The sequence below is a fragment of the Scomber japonicus genome, chromosome 7 (genome assembly GCF_027409825.1).
Source record: "Scomber japonicus isolate fScoJap1 chromosome 7, fScoJap1.pri, whole genome shotgun sequence".
Taxonomy (NCBI): domain Eukaryota; kingdom Metazoa; phylum Chordata; class Actinopteri; order Scombriformes; family Scombridae; genus Scomber; species Scomber japonicus.
In genome coordinates, this window is record NC_070584.1 from 3,075,638 (window position 1) to 3,085,174 (window position 9,537).

The window sequence follows — 9,537 nt, forward strand, 5'->3', positions numbered from 1 at the left end:
ACTTTGGTGAGTTTCAGGGCACGTTCAGGGGGGCAAAAAGGCCGTCGTCGGGAGAGAAAAAAAATAATAATAATAATAATCATGGCAAAAACAATAGGGCTTCGCGCTGGTCAGCGCTCGGGCCCTAATTAAAACTGCAAGCAGTGATGAACGGGCCCTCGCGCCCCCATGCACCGCCTTGTACGCGCATGCCGGTGCATGCTGCAGTCACATGCAGACACAGCGGGTACGTAGACGTCTTGGCACCCGGGCTTGTAATGAATGTTGTGTGATGGGGCTAAGTCACATTGCATGTGTCCACTAGGTGGCGCTAGAGATCACCCACCAATTACATGTCATGTTGCAGTGTGTGATGTGGAGAACACATCCTGTAAATTTCATGTAAATCGGATAATGTTTGTCATGTGAGGCTGACTTCCTGTGTCCAGTAGGTGGCGCTGTGTATTTGACACAGTATTGATGCATAGATGTGTTTAGGGCGGGACCCTCTACATGTGTGATCAATGTGGTGTAGACGGGACAATGTCTGTAGGAGTTATAAGGACTTCCTGCTTCATGGCGAAGCATCGAAATTGTCTGCACAGCCACGCCCAACAGGAAGAAGTCATAAAAAAGCTTTTGATAACTTGTCATCTCCAATGTCTCAAGCTGACTCTGTGTGAATTTGAAGTGGATGGGATTAAATCTCTAGGAGTAGTTCGTTCAAATATGAGGCGTGGAAATGACCAAAACATTCACCAAAATTGAGCATTTTTCCCAAGATGGCCGACTTCCTGTTGGACTTAGGGTATGGGTCCAAATGGCGTTTTTGTGCGGCTGGAGATGATACATAAACCTACCGAATTTCATTCTTCTATGTCAATCGGGAAGGCTGAGGTTCAATTTTGAAATATACAAGGGGGCGCTATTGAGCCGTTTAGTCACGCCCATCCCATTGAAGTATATAGGATGTTAAATGACAGCACTCCAGACGTGTGTGTTGAGTTTCGTTACCGTGGAGGCATCCTTTGCCTCTGAAAACAGTAATCGTATTTTCATGGCGTTGAATGCGTTGTCATGGCAACAGTATTTGATGATGGGTCATGAGTTGCAGAATGTAGTATCACCAAGGTCTTATGTCTCAGCTGAGTAAATTTCAGGTGGAAATACTTAAGATTATGGGAGTAATTAATGAACAAATGAAGCAAGTCACTTCCTGTCGCCACTAGGTGGCGCTATGTCTGTCACTAAATATGAGACTGTACATGTGTTCAGACCAGGACGCTGAACAAGCATATTAAATTTGTAAAAGCTCAGACCATGTGGAGTCAAGTTATGAGAGTTTGAAATTTCATGGCGAAGCATCGAAATTCGCCGCGTCACCACGGCAACCAGGAATGACGTGGGAAAAAGCTTTTGATAACTTTTCATCTCCAATGTCTCAAGATGACTCTGTGTGAATTTGAAGTGGATGGGATGAAATCTCTAGGAGTAGTGCGTTCAAATATGATGCCACAATTTGCATTAAAATCAATATTTGATTCAAAATGGCCGACTTCCTGTTGGTGTTAGGGTATGTGTCCAAGAGACTTTTTGGTGCGTCTTGACATGATGAACATGTGTACCAAGTTTCGTTTCTCTATGTCAATCTGTCACGAGGGGCTCGCTTTTATTGATTTTGTAGGGGGCGCTAGAGAGCCATTTTGACACGCCCATTTGTGCAGACCATAAAATATCGAAATTTTCGCCGGGTCTGGCTTGCGTGCAAACTTTGGTGACTTTTACGGCACGTTCAGGGGGGCAAAAAGGCCGTCGTTGTGAGAGAAGAAAAATAATAATAATTAAAACTGCAAGCAGTGATGAACGGGCCCTCGCGCCCCCATGCACCGCCCCGTACTCGCATGTTGGTGCGTGCTGCAGTCACACAGCAGACACAGCGGGCACGTAGACGTCTTGGCACCTGGGATTGTAATGAATGTTGTGTGATGGGGCTAAGTCACATTGCATGTGTCCACTAGGTGGCGCTAGAGATCACCCACCAATTATATGTCATGTTGCAGTGTATGATGTGGAGAACACATCCTGTAAATTTCATATAAATCGGATAATGTTTGTCATATGAGGCTTACTTCCTGTGTCCAGTAGGTGGCGCTGTGTATTTGACACAGTATTGATGCATAGATGTGTTCAGGGCGGGACCCTCTCCATGCATGATGAATTTGGTGTAGACAGGACAATGTCTGTAGGAGTTATAAGGACTTCCTGCTTTATGGCGAAGCATCGAAATTGTCCGCACAGCCACGCCCAACAGGAAGAAGTCATAAAAAAGATTTTGATAAGTGGCGTTATGTCTTAGCTGAGTCAATTTCAGGTGTAAATACTTAAGATTATGAGAGTAATTAGTGAAAGAATGAAGCAAGTGACTTCCTGTTGCCAGTAGGTGGCGCTATGACTGTCACTAAATATGAGACTGTACATGTGTTCAGACCAGGACCCTGAACAAGCATCTGAAATTTGGAAAAGCTCAGACCATGTGGAGTCAAGTTATGAGGGTTTGGAATTTCATGGCGAGACATCGAAATTCGCCATGTCACCATGGCAACCAGGAATGACGGACGAAAAAGATTTTGATAACTTTTCATCTCCAATGTCTCAAGATGATTTTGTGTGAATTTGAAGTGGATGGGATGAAATCCCTAGGACTAGTTTGTTCAAGTATGATGCGTGGAAATGACCAAAACACTCACCAAAATTGAGCATTTTTCCCAAGATGGTCGACTTCCTGTTGGTCTTAGGGTATGGGTCCAAATGGCGTTTTTGTGCGTCTGGAGATGATACATAAACCTACCGAGTTTTATTCTTCTACGTCAATCGGGAAGGCTGAGGTTCAATTTTTAAATATTCAAGGGGGCGCTATTGAGTCGTTTAGCCACGCCCATCCCATTGAAGTATATAGGATGTTAAATGACCCCACTCCAGACGTGTGTGTTGAGTTTCGTTACCGTGAAGGCATCCTTTGCCTCTGAAAACTGTAATCGTATTTTCATGGCGTTGAATGCGTTGTCATGGCAACGGTATTTGATGATGGGTCATGAGTTGCAGAATGTAGCATCACCAAGGTCTTATGTCTCAGCTGAGTAAATTTCAGGTGTAAATATTTAAGATTATGGGAGTAATTAGTGAACGAATGAAGCAAGTCACTTCCTGTCGCCACTAGGGGGCGCTATGACTGTCACTAAATATGAGACTGTACATGTGTTCAGACCAGGACACTGAACAAGCATATTAAATTTGGAAAAGCTCAGACCATGTGGAGTCAAGTTATGAGGGTTTGAAATTTCATGGCGAAGCATCGAAATTCGCCGCGTCACCACGGCAACCAGGAATGACGTGGGAAAAAGCTTTTGATAACTTTTCATCTCCAATGTCTCAAGATGACTCTGTGTGAATTTGAAGTGGATGGGATGAAAACTCTAGGAGTAGTTTGTTCAAATATGATGCCACAATTTGCATTAAAATCAATATTTTGATTCAAAATGGCCGACTTCCTGTTGGAGTGACGTCATGGAACCCATAGACTTTTTGGTGCGTCTTGACATGATGAACATGTGTACCGAGTTTCGTTTCTCTATGTCAATCTGTCGCGAGGGGCTCGATGTTCTTGATTTTGCAGGTGGCGCTAGAGAGCCATTTTGCCACGCCCATTTGTGCAGACCATAAAATATCAAAATTTTCGCCGCGTCTGGCTTGCGTGCAAACTTTGGTGACTTTTCGAGCACGTTCAGGGGGTCAAAAAGGGCGTTGTTGTGGGAGAAGAAAAATAATAATAATCTTGACAGATACAATAGGGCTTCGCGCTGGTCAGCGCTCGGGCCCTAATTAAAACTGCAAGCAGTGATGAACGGGCCCTCGCGCCCCCACGCACCGCGCCGTACGCGCATGCCGGTGCGTGCTGCAGTCACACGGCAGACACAGCGGGCACGTAGGAGTCTTGGCACCCGGGCTCGTAATGAACACTGTGTGATGGGGCTAAGTCACATTGCATGTGTCCACTAGGTGGCGCTAGAGATCACCCACCAATTACATGTCATGTTGCAGTGTGTGATGTAGAGAACACATCCTCTAAATTTCATGTAAATCGGATAATGTTTGTCATATGAGGCTGACTTCCTGTGTCCAGTAGGTGGCGCTGTGTATATGAAGCAGTATTGATGCATAGATGTGTTCAGGGCGGGACCCTCTACATGCGTGAGCAATTTGGTGTAGGTGGGACAATGTCTGTAGGAGTTATAAGGACTTCCTGCTTCATGGCGAAGCATCGAAATTGTTTGCACAGCCACGCCCAACAGGAAGAAGTCATAAAAAAGCTTTTGATAACTTGTCATCTCCAATGTCTCAAGATGACTCTGTGTGAATTTGAAGTGGATGGGATGAAATCTCTAGGACTAGTGCGTTCAAATATGAGGCCTGGAAATGACCACAAAACTCACCAAAATTGAGCATTTTTCCCAAGATGGCCGACTTCCTGTTGGACTTAGGGTATGGGTCCAAATGGCGTTTTTGTGCGTCTGGAGATGATACATAAACCTACCGAGTTTCATTCTTCTACGTCAATCGGGAAGGCTGAGGTTCAATTTTGAAATATTCAAGGGGGCGCTATTGAGCCGTTTAGTCACGCCCATCCCATTGAAGTATATAGGATGTTAAATGACCCCACTCCAGACGTGTGTGTTGAGTTTCGTTACCGTGGAGGCATCCTTTGCCCCTGAAAACTGTAATCGTATTTTCATGGCGTTGAATGTGTTGTCATGGCAACGGTATTTGATGATGGGTCATGAGTTGCAGAATGTAGCATCACCAAGGTCTCATGTCTCAGCTGAGTCAATTTCAGGTGGAAATACTTAAGATTATGGGAGTAATTAATGAACAAATGACGCAAGTGACTTCCTGTTGCCAGTAGGGGGCGCTATGACTGGTACTAAATATGAGACTGTACATGTGTTCAGATCAGGACGCTGAACAAGTATATTAAATTTGGAAAAGCTGAGACCATGTGGAGTCAAGTTATGAGGGTTTGAAATTTCATGGCGAAGCATCGAAATTCGCCGCGTCACCACGGCAACCAGGAATGACCGGCGAAAAAGCTTTTGATAACTTTTCATCTCCAATGTCTCAAGATGACTCTGTGTGAATTTGAAGTGGATGAGATGAAATCTCTAGGACTAGTTCGTTAAAGTACGAGGAGTGGAATACGCCAAAATCGCACATATTTTTCAAAATGGCCGACTTCCTGTTGGAGTGACGTCATGGGCCCCAGTGACTTTTTTGTGCGTCTGGACATGATACATATATATACCAAATTTCGTTCATGTACGTCAATCTCTCACATTTTTATATTCAATAGGGGGCGCTAGAGAGCCATTTTGTCACGCCCATTTCTGCAAACCATAAAATATCAAAATTTTCGCCGGGTCTGGCTTGCGTGCAAACTTTGGTGACTTTTCGCGCACGTTCAGGGGGGCAAAAAGGGCGTTGTTTTGGGAGAAGAAGAAGAATAATAATCATGGCAAAAACAATAGGGCTTCGCGCTGGTCAGCGCTCGGGCCCTAATAATCTGGACGATTACAATAGGGCTTCGCGCTGGTCAGCGCTCGGGCCCTAATAATAATAATAATAATAATGATAATATTCCCTACAGATTCAATAAACCTGCAATGCCATTTTCTCAGTATTCAGACAGTAGATGGTTGTGACACTCTCTATAAAAGATATAATAGACTACACTGTAGGACAATAATAAATGACTGCTGGGATGTATGCTTTGTTTTCTTAATGCAGAGCTAATTCACAGTCAGAGATGTTAAAACTGTTATGGTAATCCTTAATGTAAACAAGTCCTCCTGTGCAATGGACAGTTATGTTACATCGGGCATCGTATGACTAAAATTGAGTTAAGGAGCACTAAAACCTGGGCCTCCATAGCTTTTAGATTTGCCAGACTGTTAGCATTGTACAATGGGATATATATATCTACACTCAGTGAGTCAGCGGTACCTCCATCAGGGGCATGGGTGGTGTTATGATCGGATCCAGACGTCGATCAGGTCCATGCCGAACCAATGTCTTGTCCTCTTTGGTCTGGTTAAGTCTTGGGCCCTGAATCTTCAGGTCCTGTTTACCACGAACCACCATCAAATCCAATGTTTGCTGGCCTGTAGATGGGGCATCCTGAAGTCAGTTCAATGATCTGTCATGTGATTTTGATTATCTTTTATACATTTCTGTGGTTATACAAGCAGGGTTGAATTCAGGTCAAATAGACTTGGTTGTAGATACAGTACTTGCAGACCTGTCATGGATGAAGTGACAGCCCTGTGGGATGAGTGTTACAACAGCCAGGAACACTAACGATCCCAGACTCAAGAGGAAATACCTGGGACTCTCCAACAGTCAGCCTTCAGTTAGAACTGAAGAAGCCCCTTGGATGAGAGGCAAATCATCTTCAAGTATCTACAACCAAGTTGCCCTGAATTTGACCCTCCTTGGATCTGTCATAGAGTATCTTCCTTCTGTCATACAGTGTATACAAATATACATATACACACACTATGGCATGCCGTTCAGGAAATTAATATTTCAATCTATTGAATGAAACTCTGAATATATTGAATGAACCTTTGAATATATTGAATGAAACCCTGAATATATTGAACGAAACTCTGAATATATTGAATGAACCTTGAATATATATATATGAAACTCTGAATATATTGAATGAACCTTGAAAATATATATATATATACAGTATATATGTGAAATTCTGAATATATTGAATGAACCTTGAATATATATATATGAAACTCTGAATATATTGAATGAACCTTGAAAAAAAAAATAAAAATAATTAAAACTGCAAGCAGTGATGAACGGGCCCTCGCGCCCCCACGCACCGCCTCGTACGCGCATGGCGGTGCGTGCTGCAGGCACACGGCAAACACAGCGGGCACGTAGACATCTTGGCACCCGGGCTCGTAATGAACGTTGTGTGATGGGGCTAAGTCACATTGCATGTGTCCACTAGGTGGCGCTAGAGATGACCCACCAATGACATGTCATGTTGCAGTGTGTGATGTGGAGAACACATCCTGTAAATGTCATGTAAATCGGATAATGTTTGTCATATGAGGCTGACTTCCTGTGTCCAGTAGGTGGCGCTGTGTATATGAAGCTGTATTGATGCATAGATGTGTTCAGGGCGGGACCCTCTACATGTGTGATCAATTTGGTGTAGGTGGGACAATGTCTGTAGGAGTTATAAGGACTTCCTGCTTTATGGCGAAGCATCGAAATTGTTTGCACAGCCACGCCCAACAGGAAGAAGTCATAAAAAAGCTTTTGATAACTTGTCATCTCCAATGTCTCAAGATGACTTTGTGCGAATGTGAAGTGGATGGGATGAAATCTCTAGGACTAGTGCGTTCAAATATGAGGCCTGGAAATGACCAAAACACTCACCAAAATTGAGCATTTTTCCCAAGATGGCCGACTTCCTGTTGGTCTTAGGGTATGGGTCCAAATGGCGTTTTTGTGCGTCTGGAGATGATACATAAACCTACCGAATTTCATTCTTCTATGTCAATGGGGAAGTCTGAGGTTCAATTTTGAAATATTCAAGGGGGCGCTATTGAGCCATTTAGTCACGGCCATCCCATTGAAGTATATAGGATGTTAAATGACCACACTCCAGACGTGTGTGTTGAGTTTCGTTACCGTGGAGGCATCCTTTGCCCCTGAAAAGTGTAATCGTATTTCATGGCGTTGAATGCGTTGTCATGGCAACAGTATTTGATGATGGGTCACGAGTTGCAGAATGTAGCATCACCAAGGTCTTATGTCTCAGCTGAGTCGATTTCAGGTGGAAATACTTAAGATTATGGGAGTAATTAGTGAAAGAATGAAGCAAGTGACTTCCTGTTGCCAGTAGGGGGCGCTATGACTGTCACAAAATATGAGACTGCACATGTGTTCAGACTGGGACACTGAACAAGCATCTGAAATTCGGAGAAGCTCAGACCATGTGGGGTCAAGTTATGAGGGTTTGAATTTTCATGGCGAAGGATCGAAATTCGTCGCGTCACCACGGCAACCAGGAATGACGAGGGAAAAAGCTTTTGATAACTTGTCATCTCCAATGTCTCAAGATGATCCTGTGTGAATTTGAAGTGGATGGGATGAAGATTATGGGAGTAATTAGTGAAAGAATGAAGCAAGTGACTTCCTGTTACCAGTAGGTGGCGCTATGACTGTCACTAAATATGAGACTGTACATGTGTTCAGACCAGGACCCTGAACAAGCATGTGAAATTTGGTAAAGCTCAGACCATGTGAAGTCAAGTTATGAGGGTTTGAATTTTCATGGCGAAGGATCGAAATTCGCCGCGTCACCACGGCAACCAGGAATGACGGGGGAAAAAGCTTTTGATAACTTGTCATCTCCAATGTCTCAAGATGACTCTGTGTGAATTTGAAGTGGATGGGAAGAAAACTGTAGGAGTAGTGCGTTCAAATATGATGCCACAATTTGCATTAAAATCAATATTTTGATTCAAAATGGCCGACTTCCTGTTGGTGTTAGGGTATGTGTCCAAGAGACTTTTTGGTGCGTCTTGACATGTTGAACATGTGTACCAAGTTTCGTTTCTCTATGTCAATCTGTCACGAGGGGCTCGCTTTTATTGATTTTGTAGGGGGCGCTAGAGAGCCATTTTGGCACGCCCATTTGTGCAAACCATAAAATATCGAAATTTTCGCCGGGTCTGGCTTGCGTGCAAACTTTGGTGAGATTCGGGGCACGTTCAGGGGGGCAAAAAGGCCGTCGTCGGGAGAGAAAAAAAATAATAATAATAATAATAATAATAATAATCATGGCAAAAACAATAGGGCTTCGCGCTGGTCAGCGCTCGGGCCCTAAATATATATATATATATATATATATATATATATACATATAGTATATATGTGAAACTCTGAATATATTGAATGAACCGTCTTTGAGAACGGGTTTCTCAAGCCAGGTGGCACATTAGACCAGGGGCTCATCTCCTGTTTCCAAAATATATCACAAACTACTATGATAATTAGTGATGAAAATAAATCATGTTCAATAAGATGTACTTGTGTTTACTAACTGTTTATTCAGTTAAACATGAATTTTGAACTGTAGGCCTGCATAAGAGGTCGTGATGAACTGTTTACAGTCAGTAGCTTTGTGTCAATCAGTCCAAGCTCTATTTCTCCTTTCTTCCACCAGTCACTCAGGCAGACCAGCTTGTTCACATTTTCTGGTGACAAACTCTGCGCTACCACTACATCCGCGCTAAAATATTGTAACGAACTGGGCATGTTACCGTTTTGTGTTTTATAAATTTGAGAGTTTAAGCCACATTCTGTTCTGTTCAGTTAAAGTGCTGTTTTTTCCGAGTGTCTGTGAACACGTCTTGAGAGTGAGCCTTGCAGCTAGCATGTAGGTGTGTTTGTTGTTGTTAGCCTGTGCATAAG

General features: G+C 43.3%; 1 protein-coding gene across 2 annotated transcripts in view; it reads right to left on the bottom strand.

Moving 5' to 3' along the window:
• The window catches only part of trappc8 (trafficking protein particle complex subunit 8), a 79,611-nt gene that overhangs the window by 20,122 nt on the left and 49,952 nt on the right, over positions 1–9,537 (bottom strand). For both annotated transcript variants that reach the window (XM_053322040.1, XM_053322039.1), the window contains one exon: positions 6,034–6,191. In XM_053322040.1, coding sequence (XP_053178015.1) covers positions 6,034–6,191 — 158 coding nt within the window. The remainder of the gene's footprint in view (positions 1–6,033; positions 6,192–9,537) is intronic.